This window comes from Anomaloglossus baeobatrachus, chromosome 1, assembly GCF_048569485.1.
Source record: "Anomaloglossus baeobatrachus isolate aAnoBae1 chromosome 1, aAnoBae1.hap1, whole genome shotgun sequence".
NCBI lineage: Eukaryota > Metazoa > Chordata > Amphibia > Anura > Aromobatidae > Anomaloglossus > Anomaloglossus baeobatrachus.
The window spans coordinates 711,729,187-711,753,069 of NC_134353.1; the positions used below are offsets into that span (position 1 = coordinate 711,729,187).

At 45.7% G+C, this 23,883-nt stretch overlaps 1 protein-coding gene across 9 annotated transcripts in view; it reads left to right on the forward strand.

Moving 5' to 3' along the window:
* The window catches only part of CABIN1 (calcineurin binding protein 1), a 356,172-nt gene that overhangs the window by 207,359 nt on the left and 124,930 nt on the right, over positions 1–23,883 (forward strand). For all 9 annotated transcript variants that reach the window (XM_075321598.1, XM_075321591.1, XM_075321647.1 and 6 more), the window contains exons 27-28: positions 12,019–12,195; positions 12,473–12,801. In XM_075321598.1, coding sequence (XP_075177713.1) covers positions 12,019–12,195; positions 12,473–12,801 — 506 coding nt within the window. The remainder of the gene's footprint in view (positions 1–12,018; positions 12,196–12,472; positions 12,802–23,883) is intronic.

Genomic DNA, 23,883 nt, shown 5'->3' on the forward strand with positions numbered 1-23,883 from the left:
GCTGGGGAGATGTGTTCAGGGGAGCATCTTCTGACCATCACCTGCAGCTCTGGCTGGCACATTGGGTGACAGGGAAATGTTGCTGCTCACTAACCTCCTCCTTATCCCTCTCTGCTGGATGCATTTATAAGTGATGTGCTACGTTTCTCGTAACAGCTTCTGTTGCTGCTTAAGTCAAATCCAAACGGGACTATTTTAGATTCCAAACAACAACAAAAAAATTAGATAGCACAACTTGTATGATTAACATTAGATAGAACTCTTCTCTCTAGGTTTATCACCGCTTCAGGTATTTGTGTAAGTGGAGAACAGAATAACCTGCATGGAAGCCTATATAAAAGGAGTTAGTTAAAGGGAATGTGTTGTCAGAAAATGAACTATTATTTAAATCAGTTTTGTTATGTTAAATGTTTTTGGGTTTTTTTTTCACGTTTTTGATCAAGTTTTCTACTTAAGAAAACAACATTTTTGCCATCACTAAGCCTAATAGAGACTACTCCCTGCTGTACACAAGTACCTAAATGGTCTGCAGTTTTAATAGGAGTTAAGAAATATCCAGAAAATCCAACATAGAATAACTTCTCCAAACAGTTTTTGGATAAATTTCAAATCTTCATTAATTAGAAATAATAATAATAATAAGCAAAGTAAAAAGTAGGAGAGATAACTACAAAAAGAATTCCTGTGGTTTCTTATTCAATAAAAATAATAATGTGCTTCTTAACTGTGTATATTTCTTCTACATGGAAGAAGAATGCGTAAATAACTTGGTAGTAAACACCTTTTTCTTGAGCTTGCAATAAATGATTAGAAAAGTATATCCCCTAGTGAAGTAGAGGTATGCGATCTTAAGACATCAGAAAGACCAAATCAACGGCACGAACAGATCATCTGCAAGCTATCAAAACATTATATTAAGCAAATTGTTTAACAGGCATATAAAGGAGAGAAGTTGTATACATAATAAATACCACCAGACCCCCTGACGTGCGTTTTGCTCAATGGCTTCCTCAGAAGGAGCCTGCTTCTAATCTGGTGAAATGTCATTGTGAAGAGATGTGAGAGAAAGTGAACTATAAGCTCACGTACCATAATTGGCCAATTCAGTGTCATCTATTGTATATACAGGTGACTGTTTAACCTTTTCAGTGCAATCCTGTCTGTTAAGATAATGAGACTGGTGAATAGGAGACTTTTCATCAAAAGCCTTTTTCAGAGAAAAAACACGAAGTGTGAGTGCACCATAAGGCCTAGTGGCCATTGGGAAATATGCAGGATTTATAGATTTAGAATAATATATATATGTGTGTGTGTGTGTGTGTGTGTGTGTATATATATATATATATATATATGCACACTATATCACAAACGTAAGTGCACCCCTCACATTTCATTTTTATAAATATCTTATCATGGGACATCACTGAAGATATGACACTTTGATACAATGTAAAGTCGTCAGTGTACAGCTTGTATAACAGTGTAAATTTGGTGTGCCCCCTAAAATTAACTCAACACATTAATTTCAAAATCACTGGCAACAAAAGTGAGTACACACCAAAGTGTGAATGGCCAAATTGTGGGTAAAGTGTCAATATATTATGTGGACACCATTATTTTCAAGCACTACTTTAACTCTCTTGGGTATGGATTTCATTAGAGCTTCACAGGAACTACTGGAATCCTCTTCCATCCACAGATCTGGTGGATTTTAGACAGTTTGGACTCCTCCACCTTCCATTTGAGGCTGCCCTACAGATGCTCAATAGTGTTTTGGTCTGGAGACATGCTTGGCTAGTCCAGCACCTTTACCCTCATTTTATTTAGCAAGGCACTTGTTGTTTTGGAGGTGTGTTTGGGGTCATTGTCATGTTGCAGTACTGCCCTGCAGCCCAGGTTCTGAAGGGTCAGGAGATCATACTCTTGATTCAGTATATCACAGTACATGTTGGCATTCATGGTTCCCTCAATGAACTGAACTGTAGCTCCCCACAGCTGGTATCACTCATGCAGCATCAAACCATGACACTCCCACCACCATGCTTGACTGTAGGCAAGATACACTTGTCTTTGTACTCCTCACCTGATTTTCACTACACATGCTTTTTTAATCAGATTTTTATTGCATTTTAAACTTTCACAATACAAACATAAAAAAGCAATATGCAAGGAGTTCCCTCACACAAACACTCACTACACATGCTTAACACAATCTGAACCATATAACTATATCTTAGTCTCATCAGACCACAGGACAGGGTTCTAGTAATCCATGTCCTTAGTCTGCTTTTCTTCAGCAAACTGTTTGCCGGCTTTCTTGTGCATCATCTTTAGAAGAGGCTTCCTTCTGTATCGACAACCATATCCACCAATTTGATGCAGTGTGCGGTGTATGTTCTGAGCTCTGACAGGCTGACACCTGACATCTTTAACTTTTAACAGTAATGCTGGCAGCACCTATATGTTTATTTTGAAAAGACAAACCCTGGATATGACACTAAGCACGTGCACTCAATTTCTTTGGTCAACCATAGTGAGGCCTGTTCTGAGTGTAACCTGTCTTGTTAAACCACTACTTGGTCTTGGCCACCGTGCTGCAGCTTAGTTTCAGGGTGTTGGCAGTCGTCTTATAGCCTAGACCATGTTTATATAGAGCAAAAATTATTTTTTTCAGATCCTCAGAGAATGAGAAAATGAGTTACATGACACCGGTAAGGGAAAATGGCTAATTGGGAACAATTTGGCCATTTTCGCTTAGGGGGTTTATTCACTTTTGTTGCCAGCGGTGTTTACATTAATGACGGTTTGTTGAGTTATTTAGCGGGAACACCAAATTTACACTGTTATACAAACTGTACTTTTACTATTTTACATTGTATCACAGCGTCATTTCTTCAGTGTTGTCCCATGAAAAGATATCATTTTTGAGACATATTGTGTGCGTGTGTGTTTGCATTATGACACACAACGTGTGTCCCCCAAAACAAGACAGTCTTATTTAATTTTTACTCCCAAGAGATGTGTCTACAATTCTTCATGAAAAAAAGTAACATTTATTCAACTATATTCATGACCAAAGCCAAACCAAAGCCTTTGCTCTCCTGTCCGCAACCCATTCACAGATCATGTCTTCTAACTTAGGAAGTAATGGACGCTGACCTTAGCATTTCCCTTGTAACCTATTGACTGAGGTTATTGTAATTTTCTTGCCCTTTTCAGACCATTAAGATATCCAAAATCTTCCCTCTGCAGAAAAGAGTAAGATTTTTGCTCAGAGAGCCCGAGTCCTGCACAATTACTTCCTTATACTTAATGGACTAGCTCTTTCTTTTTGCACTTACAGTATGTTGTGTGGGGGTTGCAATACAAGCACAATATGTTTTTTTTTCTGTACCATAGTATATGGAAAATCTTTCACTCAAAAAGCTGACCCGACCACTCAAAAGACCCTACAAAGTCCAAAACAATTCAGTTTGGCAAATGCTGCGCTCTCTTAGTCTGCTTCAACACTTCAGTCTTTTTCCATCAGTCACAATCCGTCGCTTTTAGAAAAAGCTGAATCCTGCAAAATAATTTGCAGGATTCAGTTTTTCCAATAGACTTGTATTAACGACAGATTGCGACTGATGGTCTTGCGTTGCATCTGTTGCACGACGGATTAGTCGTGGAATGACTGACCGTTGGGAGGAAGGAACGCAGAATGTAACGTTTTTTTGTGTGTGTTGAAAAAACTGATAGCAATGGATCCGTCGGCGTCCGTCGTGTGTTATAATGGAAGCCTATGGGCGCAGCAATCCGTCAAATGACAGATTCCGGTGACGGATCCGTCTTTAAGCAACCGAGCATTCTGACATGTGTAAATTCCCTTCTGGTTAAAATCTCTCTCTCTCAAAACAGACTGTGACTGATGGAAAAAAACTAAAATGTGAAAGTGCCTTACATAGGCTAGTCCTGGTGTCAAATATGTCACAGGCACATTATCTGCCGTCATGTCCTTTGGCGTTCCAGCTGCTCTTTTCCGCATTCCACTGCAGCCACAACCTTCAAATACAGTGTTTCCCAACTCCAGTCCTCAAGAGCCATCAACAGATCATGTTTTCAGTATTTCCTTAGTATTGTCCAGGTGATAATTCCATCAGCTTTGTAACACTAAGGAAATCCTGAATACACGCACTATTGGTGGCTGTTGAGCACTGGAGTTGGGGAACACTGCTCTAATATAATGGGCTCAGAAGTGCAGTGATACTAGCGGGACTGCCAGTTTGTGTGCAAGTGCTTGCACTTGCCAACCCTTATTATTATATATCTTGTGGGGTCCTTCGAGTGCCTATTTTTCTGGGGGTCTCTGCTTTCCTAATTAATAGGTCTGTGAGTCTTTCTGCATTCTATTGCTAATTTATTTGATTTTTTTTACATGCATAGCTGCCTGGACACATTTTGAATTGACTTTTTTTGAGAACTGGAACTAGGGTTTATTTTTGGAGTAGGGCTTTTATTTCAAGCATCCTAAAGAAGATCCTGAAAATTTGTTAGGCCTTATTTTCAGGTCAGTGCAGGTTTTACTTTAGGGTGAACAGGATATATATATATATATTATATATATATATATATATATATATATATATATATATATAATATATATTATGTAATATTGACAGAGGGATTGATAGTGACATGTCAATTTTAAACATATATATACCGTATATATATATATATATATATATATAAAATTATATTTATTATTTTTATTTTATTTTTTTAATTTTTATTTAGTTATTTATTTTTTAAATCAAACACATTTAACTTAAAGAATTGATTGATAAAAATAGGTCATTTTGGATTACACATTGCCTTTAATGTGGTAGGTCAGATGTTCAGATTTATTTTGGCTAATCCAATGATATTTTTGTGTGGTAGATTTTTACATATTTTATATTTTATGTTTCCTAAGGTGGATTCTGTCCCGTTTGGAGGCGGCTCTTACTGTCCTGAATGCCCCTTTTCCTTTTGGCTGTTGGGGGGAGAGATGCATGCTGACGGATTGGATTGTCCTCTTGCTTGGCCCAGTAAAATTAATGCTCTTCTGCAAAATATCAAATCCTAAATGTTTCCAACCAATCTTACACTGCCCATGAAAGATTTCCAAACGAGATGCATTCATTTCCTGATCCATCATTATACACGGTGATCTGATGGTCTCCTCCAATAATTGAATTCCAGACATCCAAATCTCCCAAACATTTTTTTAATTCAAATTTCAAGCTATACGTATGGATGGATTTTTGTCCCCTGTTGCTGAACACTGGCCTTCTACTGGTGGGAATTGCCAGTTGGCCAATTTAGGACATGGAAAAGTACTATCACTGTGCGAAATGTTACTGAGCTGGGCAATACAATTCTGTATGAACGAAATTGTCACCTGCAAACTTGGCCTCTGTTACCTCACTATGCCTGAGTGTATTACAATGTAGGGATCCCAAAGGGATCCAGAGCTGTTCCTTCACCTTCATTCTCTACCTCCCTACCGTTACTTGCTGCTTTCAAGCTCAACTTTTTTGTACAGCGTGATCTAAGATATATTTAATAGTGTTGTACTATAGATGTGTGTGTAATTAGGATCATGTTTATGTAGCTATTTTGTGTATAGTGTTGCCTTACCATTTATAGCTAGATATAAAAGTTTTGCATTTCACAGTTGGTTTACATTTGTAATGCACCTAGCTCTATATTATTCAGTTTATGTACACTTATTAGCCATAATATTAAAGGGAATCTGTCAGTAAGATCAGCTCTCCTAAGTCGTCTATATGGGCATGTAGATCATAAGAAGCTCAATAAAATGATATCTTGATATCTGGGATCCGATGTCTTATTCTGGAGAAATCCCATGTTTTTCTTATATGTAAATGAGCTGTTCCAGGCTATGGGTAGGACTCTGATCTGCTGACTATCTGTCTTCAGAGCTTATTTTTAATTAAAGGGACATTACCAGTGTGAATCATGTGATGAAGGGTAAATTCACATGACCGTCCCGTTTTTGTGGTCCGTAAAAAAGGTCCTGTTTTTCCTCATATGCATCCGTGTGACAACCGCATCCGTTCTGTATACGGTCCATTTTACATCCTTGTACCTTTCGTTTGTTTTTGTTTTTTTGCGAATCGAAAAAAAAAACAAAAAAAAAAAACAGAAGGAGGTTTACGTACAGTCAGCTGGATAGATAGATAGATAGATAGTAGATAGATAGCTAGCTGGATAGATCCAGGGATAGATAGAAAGAAAGCTAGATAGATAAATTAAAAAAGACATATATAATGTCCCACTCCCCTGCATTTTGTAATCTTGCACCCTTTAGTGCCTTTCATGTGGCACTAAAGGGTGTTTAGCCTTGTTTTTTTTGCCGCGGCAGCCTGCAGACCACAGATGGCAGCTTTACCTTGGCTGGTAATCCAAAACAGAGGGCACCCCACGCAAGTTCATTACCTGCCGGGATGATCTTCGCTGAACTCATGACGTCAGCGCTTGTCACTGAGTTCCATGGCCGCCATGTTCTCACACAAAGTATCACGGAAGCCAGTGACGTCACCACTAGTCAGAGCCTTGGGCCACCTGCGAGACTAACTAAAGTGAGAATGCGGCGGGCATGGAAGTCAGTGACGAGCGCTGACATCACGAGTTCAGCGGAGATAATCACCGCAGGTAATGAGCTTAGTTAACTTCATGACGGCAGCGTTTGTCATCCCTGCAACTGCTCACACTGCTGTGAGCCGCTGCGGGGCTGGCAGGGGCACCCATAGTTGGAAGCCACACACAAGTGCTTCCGTATGTCTTCCTTGTATTTTGCAGCCCCATTTACTTGTATTGTGTCACAGTTCACATTTTGCAGAACAGAATAGGACATGTTACATAATAACGGAACGGACATGGATGGCACACGGAAGCACTTCCATGTGCCATCCGATCCTACACAACACATTGAAAACATGGTCTTATCAGTTAGTCCGCAAAAAAAGGAACTGATCAGGACAAACAGAACTGTCGTCTGGATGAGCCCTAAGACAGAACAGGAGAACTGAACTTTGTCTCTTTATAAATACATTTGCTGCAGCTCTCGCAGCTCTGCTGTATTACAACAATATTGCAGCACTGGCTGCCTGTGAGATCGAAACTAACACTAAAGACCACTTTACACACAGAGATAAATCTTTGGCAGATCCGTAGTTGCAGTGAAATCATTGGCATATTGTTCCATTTGTACACAGCCACAAACCTGGCACTGATTGTCCACAATTTCACTGCAACCACAGATCTGCCGCAGTTTTATCTCTGTGTGTAAAGTGCCCTTGAGAGGAACCTGCAGAAGTATCAGTTATAATTACAGACAGCTCTGCAGTGGGATCAGAGAGCGGACATCACACTGGTAACGTCCCCTTCTATTTAACATAAACTCTCTAGACAGATTCTCCTACAGATTAGTGTCCGGCCCATAGCCTGGAACAGCTCATTCACATATAAAAAAAATACTGTGGCTCTCTGGAACGAGACATCAGATTGCAGGTGTCAAGGTATCCTTTTATTCAGCTTCTGACCTACATGCCAATATAGACGGTTTAGGAAGTTTAATCCTACTGACAAATTTCCTGCCCCCAACTTCCCCAAAAAAGGCAAAGAAGCTCTGACGCATCTAGTCTTGTAACTTGAGATCTGGGATATTTGGAGGCAAAGTCAAGACATTGAACTACTTAATAAATGTTCCTTAAATTATTTCTGAAAAGTTATTGTTTTGAATGGCCGTTTCCTTTTGGGAATGGTAGATGATATATGTCAAACTCTCATGAATGCTAAAACCCAAGATTTCCCAAATTGCCCAGACCACCACACTGCCATTTCTGGCTTGCCTCCGTACATTTTCACATTATCCCCAAATATGCAATGACGCTATTCAGATAGTGTAAATGAAATGTGATTCATCAAACTGGACCTCTTCTGTTACTACATGGTTCATGTCTGATTCTCAAACTACCATTGTAGGCACTTTCCGTGGTGAACAGGGGTCAGCACGGCATTCCGATATGTAGTACGCTGCTATTCACTGTATGTTCTGACCACATTCTGTCATTCTGTCATAGTCAGCATCATCTTGTCCAGCAGATTGAGCTACACGTGTTCTGTGACTCCAGAAAGGCTGGCCATCACTCCCCATGCTCATCAACAAGCTTTTGGCGCCCATGACCTAGTTGCCTTTATCATTGCTCTTCCGTATGTTGACCACTTCCACCAGGAGCACCCCACACAACTTGCCTTTTTGGAGTCTCATCAATCCAGCCATCTTGCCTCATATTTTGGCCACTGTCAGATCCTTACCCATGTCATCTTTTCTCATTTCAACACATCAACTTTACGAACTGACTGTCCATTTTCTGCCAAATGTAGGTACATACTCCAGAGATAATCAATCTTCTTTACTTTACCTATCGGTGGTTTTTCAGTATGCCTGATTCTTTCCAATCTGTACATCTCTGAAAGAGGGATCACAGTTAAAGGGAATGGGTCAGCTGATTCATGCTACCCAAACTATGGGCAGTATGAATCAGCCTGGCCTGTTACAGTCATGTTCATTTTTCTCAGAAACTATTCCAGCTCCGCACTGGACAGTTTTTTTTCCCACTCCTGACGATTGACAGGTTACTTCCATAGCGACAGACCTGTCTATAACCTGGAGCAGTACCTTGAAAAGACATTGGGGCGTCCAGGCCAGCTTTTCGAATTATGTTCTCTGAAATGTCTGCTGTAATTGTACAGCCAGGCTCTGATCCATGCTGCCCATGGGTTCCACCGGATGAATCAGTGTGCCCTTCAACACAAAATGTAGTTGTATTTAATAAGAATTTATACCTAATTGATACATTTTCCACCTAAACTATGAGTCTTCTGAGGAAAGGAAGTGACAGCTACTTCGAACATATAAGTATTTACCTGGGTGAAGCTTCCTATCAGTTACCTGTAACCACAAATTTCCTAATGTACAGCTGTGGCCAAAAGTTTTGAAACAGATACACATTTTTGTTTTCACAAAGTTTGCTTTTTCAGTATTATTAGATTTTTTTATTCAAATGTTTCTATGGTTACTTGTAGTACAATTATAAATATTTCAAGTCTTTTAATCTTTTATGGACCAATCCAAGTGTATGCAAAGACTCAATATTTACTGTGTTGACCCTTATTTTTCAAGACTTCTGCAAATTTGGGCAATTTGGCGATGAACAATGCTTTTTCCAGCATAATGGAGCATTATGTCAAAAGGCAAAAGTGATAATGAAATTGGTTGGTGAACAAAACACTTACATTTTAGGTCCATTGACAGGAAAGTCACCATATCTCAATCTCATTGAGAACTTCTGGTGAATCCTCCAAGAGTGGGTGAACAAATCAAAACACAGAAATCGACTCCAAGCACTGATTAGGTAAGGCCCGTTTCACACATCCGGCTTTTCGCCGGATCCGGCACACTCCAGTACAGTGTAATACCAATGGTGTTGCGGCAAGCTCCGGTCACAAGCTCCGGTCACATGCTCCGGTCACATGCTGCGGAGGTTGCCGCAATGCCATTGTACTGTATCACACTGTACTGGAGTGTGCCGGATGCGGCGAAATGCCGGATGTGTGAAACAGGCCTAAGAAATGGGCTGCCATCAGTTAAGATTTGGCCCAGAAGTGGATATACAGCATGGATGTTGCAGAGATCATGAAAAATAAGGGTCAACACTATAAATATTGCATCTTTGCATAATCTTTATATATTTCACAATAAAGTGTAAAACGTAGGAAATGCTTATAATTGTAATTTATGAAAAACAAAATTAGTGTCAATTTCAATACTTTTAGCCTAGACTATACAAGTACAGGCATATGATGTGAAAATGTGTTCTCAAATACTTCTTCTACAAAGTGCCTGTATATTCTGCAGTGTGGTATGGAGTAGGTATTCTGCTCATTAATGTCTTCCTGTATAGTTTACACTCTAGTTCCACTATCACAGACATTACTTGCTGATAAGCTTGTGTGAATTCAACCCTAAGGGTACCGTCACACTTTAGCGATGCTCCAGCAATCCCACCAGCGATCTGACCTGGTCAGGATCGCTGGTGCGTCGCAACATGGTCGCTGGTGAGCTGTCAATCAGGCAGATCTCACCAGTGACCAGCGACGCGTGGAAGCGATGCTGCGATTGGTAACTAAGGTAAATATCGGGTAACCAAGAGCTTGGTTACCTGATATTTACCCTGGTTACCAGCGCACACTGCTTAGCGCTGGCTCCCTCCACTCCTAGCCAGGGTACACATCGGGTTAATAAGCAAACCGCTTTGCTTATTTACCCGATATGTACTCTGGCTACGTGAGCAGGGAACCAGCACTGGCAGCCTGAGAGCCGCAGACGCTAGTAACCAAGGTAAATATCTGGTAACCAAGCAAAGCACTTTGCTTGGTTACTTGATATTTACCTTGGTTACAGCTTACCGCAGGCTGCCAGAAGTCGTCTCCCTGCTCCCTGCACATTCAGATCGTTGCTCTCTCGCTGTCAAACACAGCGATGTGTGCTTCACAGCGGGAGAGCAACGTCCAAAAAATGAATCAGAGCTGTGTGTAACGAGCAGCGATTTCACAGCAGGGGCCAGATCGCTGCTCAGTGTCACACACAGCGAGATCGCTAATGAGGTCACTGCTGCGTCACAAAAACCATGACTCAGCAGCGATTTCGCTAGCGATCTCGCTATGTGAGAAGTACCCCTTAGTCTGAAATGCTGTAATGCTAAGCAATGTTAAATGTGTTGTCTCATAAAACAGCTCCTTTTTAGTGGAAAGCACACCAGTGGGTAATTGATCACCTCCAGTCCGCTCTCTGATCAGGGAATGTGCTGCCAACTCTACATTTCCCCCACATCATTCTCACCAGGAACAATGTAGTATTACATACCACCATTTAAATACATTTCTGACCATCTAATACTAGGGCTAGGTCTGCGAGAACTGCTTCTTGTGATCCACTTGGTGCTCCTGCCTTTAAAGAAGTGATCTCAAGGTGGGAATGCCACTTAAAGGGTTTGACCCATATGGGACATTTGTGGCATATCGACAGGTTGTACCATAGATGTCTGATAGATGAAGCTCCGATTGGTGAGATATGCCTCGATCTTGTGTAGAAATGAAAAGAGAGCTGTGCACGCTCAAACACTTCTCCTTTGATAGATATAGGACCCACATCTGTCAAACATTTATCACATATTCTGTTGATATGCCCAAATTGTTCCAGATGGGAGAGCCCCTTTAAATAATGTTAATTTGTAAAGAGATGTGTCTTCATGAGACATCCCCTTTAAGCTAGCCCTACACCTTGTGTCAGGCAGGGGCACTGTAATATATTGCAAATACTCCTCCTTTATGAAGTGCCACCCTCTTCAGTGCAGTCTTCTTCACAGACTGCGCAGCCCTTCTGTTCTCAGTATGGTAGTAGATAGAGGAGCATGTGACCAGCCTCCTCCAAACAACAAACTCTGCATGTGGGAAAGCTACTTTTCAATTGGAGGAGGCTGGTGGACAGGTCCGGTCACATGTCCCTCCATGACCGCCATTTTGAGGGCAGGAAGGCTGCACTAATTAGCAGGCGGCTTTTCACAAAGGAGGAGATCTGTCCTGAATCTGTAATACTTTTCTATTCTAATACAGTTTTGCCTTTTGTCATGGAGCACAGTATTAAATATTCTGTCCTTTCATCTAACAATCTATGTCCCATGTCTATCCAGGTCTTATAATATTGGATCTAATAGATCTCTGTACCTAATGTAAGTGGAAATGCTTAATGTTGTACTATTGGAGGATAACCGGTGATGTAGAAAGGATGTTTGTTGGAGTGTCCTTTCCTGTCCCTTGTCCTTTGCTCTTGCTGCTTATTGTTAATGCTTGCTGGTGGAGGGGTGTCTGGGAGCTGGCGACTTTACTGATGGCATGTCTTCCATCCCTTAGATCGCAGCCAGGACAGTATGGCAGTAGTCCTTTCCGACTGTAGCTCGACACAGGACACATTCACTGAGCCAGCCAGCTCGCAGGACAGCTCCAAGGGACTTTACTTGGAAAAGAAACCCAGTTATCCTCACAATACATCCCATTACAGAGATGTACAGCTAGCAGCAGATGACAAAGGTAATCTTTGTGGAGCAGGTGGCTGGACTACTATCCAGGACTATTTGCATGCATCAAGTTATTGGCTACTTTGTCCAACTCACTCTTGGTAGACTTTTTTTATGTATAATGCCGTATCTACATTTACTGGAGACCAATATATGTTCATTATATGTTGGTTCTGTCATAAACCAAAAAGGTATTTTTTTGTATTATTTATATTCTGTATATGATAATATTATAAATATTGTCAGGTTATATTGGAATTACATATATTTTGTACACTCCAAAATTGCAGGAAGGACAGAAGAACATGTGGAACATCTAGACACCCCCAACTCAGTGGAGATGAAAATTCCTCCTGAAGTACAAACTTCTCCCACCTGCAGTACACCTATACGATCTTTACCACCCCCTCTGTCATTAGGAGACCCTAAAAAGAAACCAGAATCAACTGGAGACATGTCAGAGTACCCCCAGTGTCTACCTGAGGGTGCTGAAGAACAGCGCAAGGTCTTAATTCAGCAATGCATCAGTTCATTCAAGTTATGTCTAAGCCGGTTTCCGCAGCACTATAAAAGCCTGTACAGGCTGGCTTTCCTGTATACTTACAGCTATACTCGCCAGGTAAGATATGTGGATCTGTGTCTGCGTAGGTTTTGCTAATACACCATTGATGTTGGTTATGTATTGTACAGGGTAATTAGCCAGAATGTACTGGCTCTGACTTAGGGTACTGTCACACTAAGCGACATAACCAGCGATCCCACCAGCGATCTGACCTGGCAGGGATCGATGGTGCGTCGCTACATGGTCACTGGTGAACTGTCAATCAGGCAGATCTCCACAGCGATCAGAGATCAGCCACCAGCAACCTGTGTAACGACGCTGTGCTTCGTAACCATGGTACACATCGGGTTACTAAGCAAAGCGCTTTGCTTGGATACCCGATATGTACCTTGGTTACCAGCGTCCGGAGCTGCCAGAAGTCGGCTCCCTGCACACGTAACCATGGTACACATTGGGTTACTAAGCAAAGCGCCTTGCTTGGAAGCACGATATGTACCTTGGTTACCAGCTTACCACAGCTGCCAGAAGCCGGCTCCCTGCACATTCAGATCGTTGGCTCCCGCTGTCAAACACAGTGATATGTGCTTCACAGCGGGAGAGCAACGACCAAAAAATGGTCCAGGACATTCAGCAACGACCGGCGACCTCACAGCAGGGGCCAGGTCGTTGCTGGATGTCACACACAGTGACATCGCTAGCAAGATCGCTGTTGCGTCACAAAAACTGTGACTAAGCAGCGATGTCGCTAGCGATGTCGCTTAGTGAGACGTGGCCTTAAGTGACTGACGAGATGAAGATCCTGGTTCAGATAAGCAACTATTTTTGTATCAAAGATGTAATCAGAAGGATGTGGCATTCGAGTGCACACAGAGAGGTGTATGGGTTCAGTTGAAAGTCACTGCTTTGTAGGAGCTCAGCATTTCTACCTGCTGAGTGGCACTCTATAGAGTAGATTAAGGTGGTCTTAGCACCTTGACCCCATCTAATTTTCAAGACATGTAACGAAGTGTAAAGATCTATTTAAAGAAAAAAACACAAGCACTCTTTTCCTTCTTTTTGATTTTTCCTCCCTTTTTTCTAAGAGGCATAACGTTTTTATTTTTCCATCAGTATAGCCGTGGGAGGGCTTCTTTTTTTTGCAGGACGAGTTGTACTTTTGAATGACTCCTTTCATTTTACCATATAGTGCACTGGAAAATGGAAAAAATTCCAAGTGTGTTGAAATTGCAAATAAAAGTGCAATTACACAATAGTTTTTTAGGGGGTTTTATTTCCTTTGTTCACTATGTGGTAAAACTGACCTGGCAATATGATTCTCCTGACCAGTATGAGTACGAAGATGTCAAATATGTATAGTTTTTTGTTTTTTATTTAAGTGGTGTAAAACAATTCGGAAGTTTGTAAGAAAAAAAAAATTGCTTCTGTCACCATTTTCCGTGACCCATAACGTTCTCATTTTTTTGGGATCTGGAGCTGTGTGAGGGCTTATTTTTTGCACCCTTTGTTTGTTGACTATTGAGGGCGCACTATATTATATGGAGGACTCTGGGGTGCATTATACTAAATGGAGGACTAAGCAGTGCATTATACCATATTGAGGAGTATGGGCTGTGCATTATACTATATAGAGGTACTGTCGGGGTGCATTATACTATATAGAGGACTATGGGGTGAATTATATATGGAGGCTGCATTAAAGTATATGGAGGACTATGGAGGGTGCATTATACTATATGGAGGACTTTGAAGGGTGAATTGTATTATATGGAGGATTATGGAGGGTGCATTATACTACATGGAGGACTACTGGGGGTACATTATACTATATGGAGCACTATGTGCTATGTATTATTCTGTATGGAGGACTATGAGGTGTGCAGTATATTATATGGAGAACTTTGAGGAGTGCATTCTACTATATGGGGGACTATGGAGGTGCATTATATTATGTGGAGGACTATGGGATCATTATGCGTATATGAATTAAGAAAGATTGACACTTTAGAACCAAAACGTTGCCACTACTATTATGGGCTAATAAACTACTGTTTGTTTTTTTTGCCATACTGCTTGGTGTGCTGCCTCCATCTATTATTTTTTATCTGAATAATCTGGTGTTTGCCAGGGAGGATTTGTACATACTTTACCTTGGTGCTGCTTCTACTTTTTTATTCTCATATATGAATTATGTACAGTGCCTTGCGAAAGTATTCGGCCCCCTTGAATTTTTCAACCTTTTCCCACATTTCAGGCTTCAAACATAAAGATACAAATTTTAAATTTTATGGTAAAGAATCAACAATAAGTGGGACATAATTGTGAAGGTAAACGATATTTATTGCTTATTTTAAATTTTTGTAAAAAATAAAAAACTGAAAATTGGGGCGTGCAATATTATTTGGCCCCTTTAAGTTAATACTTTGTAGCGCCACCTTTTGCTGCGATTATAGCTGCAAGTCGCTTGGGGTATGTCTCTATCAGTTTTGCACATCCAGACACTGAAATTCTTGCCCATTCTTCCGTTTGTGAACAGCGGTTTTCTGCTCTTTCCACAGATTCTTGATAGGATTCAGGTCTGGACTTTGACGTGGCCATTCTAACACCTGGATACGTTTATTTGTGAACCATTCCATTGTAGATTTTGCTTTATGTTTGGGATCATTGTCTTGTTTTAAGACAAATCTCCGTCCCAGTCTTTTGCAGACTCCAACAGGTTTTCTTCAAGAATGGTCCTGTATTTGGCTCCATCCATCTTCCCATCAATTTTAACCATCTTCCCTGTTCGTGCTGAAGCAAAGCAGGCCCAAGCCATGATGCTTCCACCACCATGTTTGACAGTGGGGATGGTGTGTTCAGGGTTATGAGCTGTTACTTTTACGCCAAACATATCGTTTGGCATTGTGCCCAAAAAGTTCAATTTTGGTTTCCTCTGACCAGAGCACCTTCTTCCACATGTTTGGTGTGTCTCCCAGGTGGCTTGTGGCAAACTTTAAACAACACTTTTTATGGATATCTTTGAGAAATGGCTTTCTCCTTGCCACTCTTCCATAAAGGCCAGATTTGTGCAGTGTACGACTGATTGTTGTCCTATGGACAGACTCTCTCACCTCAGCTGTAGATCTCTGCAGGTCATCCAGAGTGATCATGTGCCACTTGGCTGCATTTCTGATCAGTCTTCTCCTTGTTTGACATGAACTTTTTGAGGGACGGTCGGTTTTGCAGTGGTATGATACTCCTTCCATTTCAATATGATCGCTTGCACAGTGCTTCTTGGGATGTTTAAAGTTTTGGAAAAAAAATTCAACCAAATCCAGCTTTAAACTTCTCCACAACAGTATCATGGACCTGCCTGTTGTGTTCCTTGATCTTCATGATGCTTTCTGTGCTTAAACAGAACACTGAGACTATCACAGAGCAGGTGCATTTATACGGAGACTTCATTACACACAGGGGGCTTATATTTATCATCATCAGTCATTTAGGACAACATTGGATCATTCAGAGATCCTCAATGAAATTCTGGAGTGAGTTTGCTGCACTGAAACACTGAAAGTAAAGGGGACAAATAATATTGCACGCCCCGATTTTCAATTATTTATTTTTTTAAAAAGGTTAAAATGTGGGAAAAGGTTGAAAAATTCAAGGGGCCTGAATACTTTCGCAAGGCACCGTATATTAATATTGTGTGTGTGTGTGTGTATGTATATATATATATATATATATATATATATATATATATATATAATACTAGAAGGTGGCCCGATTCTACGCATCGGGTATTCTAGAATTTACGTATTGTGTAGTTAATGTATGATTTTTGTTATCTATATATATAATTGCCTTATTCTGTCTGTCTGTCTGTCTGTCTGTCTGTCTGTCTGTCTGTCATGCTCCGAAATTGTGTCCTTACGGTGACACAAAGCTGATTGGCCGCTGGGCTCGCCATGGCCCCGCCCCCCCACACGGATTGGCCGCTCGCCCAGGCTGCGCCCCCACACGGATTGGCCAGCCGCTCGCCCAGGCTCCGCCCCCCCCACAGATTGGCCTCTCGCCCCGGCACCCTGCAGGCATTGGCAATTCGGCCACGCCACGCCCCGCCCCCCTCACGCAATGCACGTTAGCTCTGGCCCCACCCCCTCCCTCCTCCCGCGCATTTCTCGAACTGACACGGCTGTCACGGAGGTGAGTACGGTACTCCCTGCCCACCCCCCCCCCCTCCCCCCCCCGCCCCCGCCCCCGCCCCCGCTCGCACAGGACTGGTGTGGATACGTTGCTAACCATGCTCGCATGGTTACAAGCGCTGTCACGGAGGTGAGTACTGTACTCCCTCCCCCCCCCCCTCCCCCCCCCGGCCCCCGCTCGCACGGCAGTGGTGGGAGTGGTGTGGATACGTTGGTATCAAGCCCATCAAGGTCCTGCTGCGCCAGAAGATCCACACGCACACACACAAACATACACACACATCAGATCACACTCACACTCACTCTTACACACACCTCACACACACCTCACACACACCTCACATCGCATCCACATACTCACAACATCCTGGGATATCGCTTGCTTCTCGGCGGCGAAAATGTGCTGTTGTGATCTTCCAGGACCTGACGGAGGATCACATGGCCAGAAGCATGTGATATCCCCGGATGTTGTGAGTATGAGCGCGTAAGTGCGATATCGTCAGTGTCTGTGTGTGTGAGTGGATGCGATCGGGTGTGTGTGAGTGTATGCGATCGGGTGTGTGTGAGTGTATGCGATCGGGTGTGTGTGAGTGGATGCGATCGGGTGTGTGTGTGAGTGGATGCGATCGGGTGTGTGTGTGAGTTGATGCGATCGGGTGTGTGTGTGAGTGGATGCGATCGGGTGTGTGTGTGAGTGGATGCGATCGGGTGTGTGTGTGAGTGGATGCGATCGGGTGTGTGTGTGAGTGGATGCGATCGGGTGTGTGTGTGAGTGGATGCGATCGGGTGTGTGTGTGAGTGGATGCGATCGGGTGTGTGTGTGAGTGGATGCGATCGGGTGTGTGTGTGAGTGGATGCGATCGGGTGTGTGTGTGAGTGGATGCGATCGGGTGTGTGTGTGAGTGGATGCGATCGGGTGTGTGAGTGTCGGCAGAGCACCAGGCCGTGCTGGAGGAGGCTGGGAACAGAGAGGCTGATCATGGGGAAGAGGGGAATGCTGATGCTGAAGGAGGCTGGGATGGGAAGGCTGGGAGGAAGGAGGCTGGGACGAGAGAGGCTGATCCTCAGGAAGGCTGAGGAGGGGAGGCTGATGCTGAGGGAGGCTGGAAGGAGAGAGGCTGAGCAAACGTGCTCCATCCGCCATACTGCGCACTCCCCATCGTGCTGCATCCCCCATGCTGCGCACTCCCAAACGTGGTCCATCCGCCATGCTGCGCACTCCCAAACGTGGTCCATCCGCCATGCTGCGCACTCCCAAACGTGCTCCATCCGCCATGCTGCGCACTCCCAAACGTGCTCCATCCGCCATACTGCGCACTGGAGCACGTTTGGGAGTGCGCAGCATGGCGGATGGAGCACGTTTGAGAATGCGCAGCATGGCGGATGGAGCACGTTTGGGAGTGCGCAGCATGGCGGATGGAGCACGTTTGGGAGTGCGCAGCATGGCAGATGGAGCACGATCGGGAGTGCGCAGCATGGCGGATGGAGCACGTTTAGAAGTGCGCAGCATGGCGGATGGAGCACGTTTAGAAGTGCGCAGCATGGCGGATGGACCACGTTTGGGAGTGCGCAGCATGGCGGATGGAGCACGTTTAGGAGTGCGCAGCATGGCGGATGGAGCACGTTTGCAAGTGCGCAGCATGGCGGGTGGAGCACGATGGGAGGTGCACACCTCCCCCCAACACACACACACACGCGCACTGCACAACACACACACACTAGGAATCACAAACAACGCCCTACACAGACACCCACACAGACAACGCTGCACACACAAATATACGCACATACTGCACAACACACACATTGCTCAAAACATACCTCCCCCCAAAACACACCACACCCACACAAACCGCACAACACACACACACACACACAACGCTACAGACACACAGCGCTCCACAAACAACGCAACACACGCAACACACATACAACACCGCTCTCACCCCCCGCGACACTCAGAACATGTACAGCGCCCTACACAAACACTTGGTAACTACACACAACAACATCTATATATATATATAACAAAAATCATACATGAACTACACAATACGTAAATTCTAGAATACCCGATGCGTAGAATCGGGCCACCTTCTAGTATATATATATATATATATATATATATATATATAGATATATATATATATATATATATATATATATATATAGATGTTGTTGTGTGTAGTTACCAAGTGTTTGTGTAGGGCGCTGTACATGTTCTGGGTGTTGCGGGGGGTGAGAGCGGTGTTGTTTGTGTGTTGCGTTGTGTGTTGCGTTGTTTGTGGAGCGCTGTGTGTCAGTAGCGTTGTGTGTGTGTGTTGCACGGTTTGTGTGGGTGTGGGGTGTGTGTGTGTGTGTGTTTTGGTGGGAGGTATGTTTTGTGCAATGTGTGTGTTGTGCGGCATGTGCGTATATTTGTGTGTGCCGCGGTGTTTGTGTGTTGGGTGTTGTGTGTGTGCGGCGTTGTCTGTGTGTGTGGATGTCTGTGTAGGGCGGTGTTTGTGGTTCCCAGTGTGTGTGTGGTGTGTTGTGCAGTGCGTGTGTGGCGGTGTGTGTGTGTGTGTGTGTGTGTGTTTTGGGGGGAATTGTGCACCTCCCATCGTGCTCCATACCCCATGCTGCGCACCCCACATCGTGCTCCTTCCCCCATGCTGCGCACCCCCCATTGTGCTGCATTCCCCATGCTGCGCACCCCACATCGTGCTCCATCCCCCATGCTACGCACTCCCCATCGTGCTCCATCCCCCATGCTGCGCACTCCCCATCGTGCTCCATCCCCCATGCTGCGCACTCCCCATCGTGCTCCATCCCCCACGCTGCACACTCCCAGTCGTGCTCCATCCCCCATGCTGCGCACTCCCCATCGTGCTCCATCCCCCATGCTGCGCACCCCCATCGTGCTCCATCCCCCATGCTGCGCACCCCAATCGTGCTCTATCCCCATGCTGCGCACTCCCCATCATGCTCCATCCCCCATGCTGCGCACTCCCCATCGTGCTCCATCCCCCATGCTGCGCACCCCCCATCATGCTCCATCCCCCATGCTGCGCACCCCCCATCCTGCTCCATCTTCCATGCTGTGCACCCCCCATCGTGCTCCATCCCCCATGCTGCGCACCCCCCATCGTGCTCCATCTTCCATGCTGTGCACCCCCCATCGTGCTCCATCCCCCATGCTGCGCACCCCCCATCGTGCTCCATCCCCCATACTGCGCACCCCCCATCGTGCTCCATCCCCCATGCTGCGCACTCCCCATCGTGCTCCATCCCCCATGCTGCGCACTCCCCATCGTGCTCCATCCCCCATGCCGCGCACCCCCCATCGTGCTCCATCCCCCATGCCGCGCACCCCCCATCGTGCTTTATCCCCCATGCTGCGCACCCCCCATCGTGCTCCATCCCCCATGCTGTGCACCCCCCATCGTGCTCCATCCCCCATGCTGCGCACTCCCCATCGTGCTACATCCCCCATGCTGCGCACTCCCCATCATGCTACATCCCCCATGCTGCGCACCCCCCATCGTGCTACATCCCCCATGCTGCGCACCCCTCATCGTGCTCCATCCCCCATGCTGCGCACCCCCCATCGTGCGCCATCCCCCATGCTGCGCACTCCCTATTGTGCTACATCCCCCATGCTGCGCACTCCCCATCGTGCTACATCCCCCATGCTGCGCACCCCCATGTGCTCCATCCCCCATGCTATAATAGTTCTCCTATTATACTCAGAGAGGAGTATAATAGGAGGACTATAATAAGAGGAGTAGTCCTGGGGGGAGAGGAGTATAATGCCGGCTCCCTGCACATGTGTACCGGGAGCCGGTGTACGCTGGTAACTATGATACACATCGGGTAACTAAGGGACCTTAGTTACCCGATGTGTATAATGCTTACCAGCGTTCACCGGCTCCGTCACGATCAGAGCATCGCAAGGTTATGTCTGGCGCTGCTGGGATCGTGACGGAGCCGGTGTACACTGGTAACTATGATACACATCGGGTAACCAAGGGACCTTAGTTACCCGATGTGTATAATGGTTACCAGCGTTCACCGGCTCCGTCACGATGCCAGCATCGCAAGGTTATGTCTGGCGCTGCTGGGATCGTGACGGAGCCGGTGTATACTGGTAACTATGATACACATCGGGTAACCAAGGGACCTTAGTTACCCGATGTGTATAATGGTTACCAACGTTCACCGGCTCCTTCACGATCCCAGCAGCGCAAGGTTATGTCTGACGATGCGTGCGGAGGGCCGGGGCGAGCGGCCAAATCATGCGGAGGGCGGGGCCAGGCCGAGGCGAGCGACCAATCCGTGCGGGGGGCGGGGCCATGGCGAGCCCAGCAACCAATCCGCTGTGTGTCACCGTAAGGGCATGTGTCACGGTAAGGACACAATTTTGGAGCAAGACAGACAGACAGACAGACAGAATAAGGCAATTATATATATAGATATACATATATCACTGTATGTATTTATGTGTGTGTGTGTGTGTGTTTATATAATACTAGAAGGTGGCCCGATTCTACGCATCGGGTATTCTAGAATTTACGTATTGTGTAGTTAATGTATGATTTTTTTATATATATATATATATATATAGATGTTGTTGTCTGTAGTTACCAAGTGTTTGTGTAGGGGCTGTACATGTTCTGGATGTTGTCTGGGTGTGGCGGGGGGTGAGAGCGGTGTTGTTTGTGTGTTGTGTTGTGTGTCGTTATTTGTGGAGCGCTGTGTGTCTGTATCGTTGTGTATGTGTGTTGCGCGGTTTGTGTGGGTGTGGGGTGTGTGTTTTGGGGGGAGGTATGTTTTGTGCAATGTGTGTGTTGTGCGGTATGTGCGTATATTTGTGTGTGCCGCGGTGTTTGTGTGTTGGGTGTTGTGTGTGTGCGGCGTTGTCTGTGTGTGTGGGTGTCTGTGTAGGGCAGTGTTTGTGTTGCCCAGTGTGTGTGTGGTGTGTTGTGCAGTGCGTGTGTGGCAGTGTGTGTGTGTGTGTGTTTTGGGGGGAGGTGTGCACCCCCCATCGTGCTCCATCCCCCATGCTGCGCACCACCCATCGTGCTCCATCCCCACTCCCCATTGTGCTCCATCCCCCATGCTGCGTACTCCCCATCGTGCTCCATCCCCCATGCTGCGCATTCCCAAACGTGCTCCATCCCCCATGCTGCGCACTCCCAAATGTGCTCCATCCCCCATGCTGCGCACTCCCCATCGTGCTCCATCCCCCATGCTGCGCACTCCCCATCGTGCTCCATCCCCCATGCTGCGCACTCCCCATCATGCTCTATCCCCCAAGCTCCGCACTCCCAAACGTGCTCCATCCCCCATGCTGCGCACCCCCCATCGTGCTCCATCCCCCATGCTGCGCACCCCCCCATCGTGCTCCATCCCCCATGCTGCGCACTCCCCATTGTGCTCCATCACCCATGCTGCGCATTCCCCATCGTGCTCCATCCCCCATGCTGCGCACTCCCAAACGTGCTCCATCCCCCATGCTGCGCACTCCCCATCGTGCTCTATCCCCCATGCTGCGCACTCCCAAACGTGCTCCATCACCCATGCTGCGCACTCCCCATCGTGCTCCATCCCCCATGCTGCGCACCCCCCATCGTGCTCCATCCCCCATGCTGCGCACTCCCCATCATGCTCCATCCCCCATGCTGCGCATTCCCCATCGTGCTCCATCCCCCATTCTGCGCACCCCCCATCGTGCTCCACAGTCACAGATCAGACAGTAAACACGCACACATCTGATCGCATACACTCACACACACACACCCCACTTCTCCCTGTGCCCACCGGTGTGCGGTCCCAGCAGCTGTGCTGCACGCCATGCTCCTCTGCCGACACTCACAGATCCGATCGCATACACTCACACACACACACTCACACATCAGAACACACTCACACACATCCGATCGCATACACTCACACACACACACACACACATCAGAACACACTCACGCACATCCGATCACATACACTCATACGCGCTAACACAATCACAACATCCGGAGATACCACATGCTTCTGGCCATGTGATCCTCCGGCAGGTCCTGGAAGGTCACTGCACAGTATCGCCGCCGAGAAGCAAGCGATATCACGGGATGTTGTGAGTATGTGGATGCGATCTGATGTGTGTGTGAGGTGTGTGTGAGAGTGAGTGTGATCTGATGTGTGTGTCTGTTCTTATGTGTGTGCGTTCCGCCGCTGCAGGACCTTGATGCGCTCACCTCGGGGCGAGCGGCCAATCCGTGCGGGGGGGGCGGAGCCGAGGCGAGGCGAGCGGCCAATCCGTGCGGGGGGAGGAGCCGAGGCAAGCGACCAATCCGTGCGGGGGGCGGGGCCATGGCGAATCCGTGAAGCCGAGCGGCCAATCCATGCGGGGGGCGGGGCCATGGCGAGGCCAGCGGCCAATCCGCTGTTTGTCACCGTAAGGACATGGCCATTCCGTGCTGGGGGGGGCGGACCCGAGGCGAGCGGCCAATCCGTGCGGGGGGAGGAGCCGAGGCGAGCGGCCAATCCGTGCGGGGGGGCCGGGCCATGGCGAGGCCAGCGGCCAATCCGCTGTTTGTCACCGTAAGGACATGTCACGGTAAGGACACAATTTTGGAGCAAGACAGACAGACAGACAGAGAATAAGGCAATTATATATATAGATGAAATGATATAGTCTTAACCCCTTAGTGACGGAGCTAATTTTCACCTTAATGACCAGACCAAATTTTGCACTTCTGACCAGTGTCACTTCATGAGGTTATAACTCTGGAACGCTTCAACGGATCCTGGTGATTTTGAGATTGTTTTTTCGTCACATATTGGACTTCATGTTAGTACCAAATTTAGGACAATATTTTTTTCGTTTATTTATGAAAAAAATTGAATTTTGGCAAAAATTTAGAAAATTTAGCAATTTTCAACTTTTGAATTTTTATACCGTTAAACCAGAGATTTC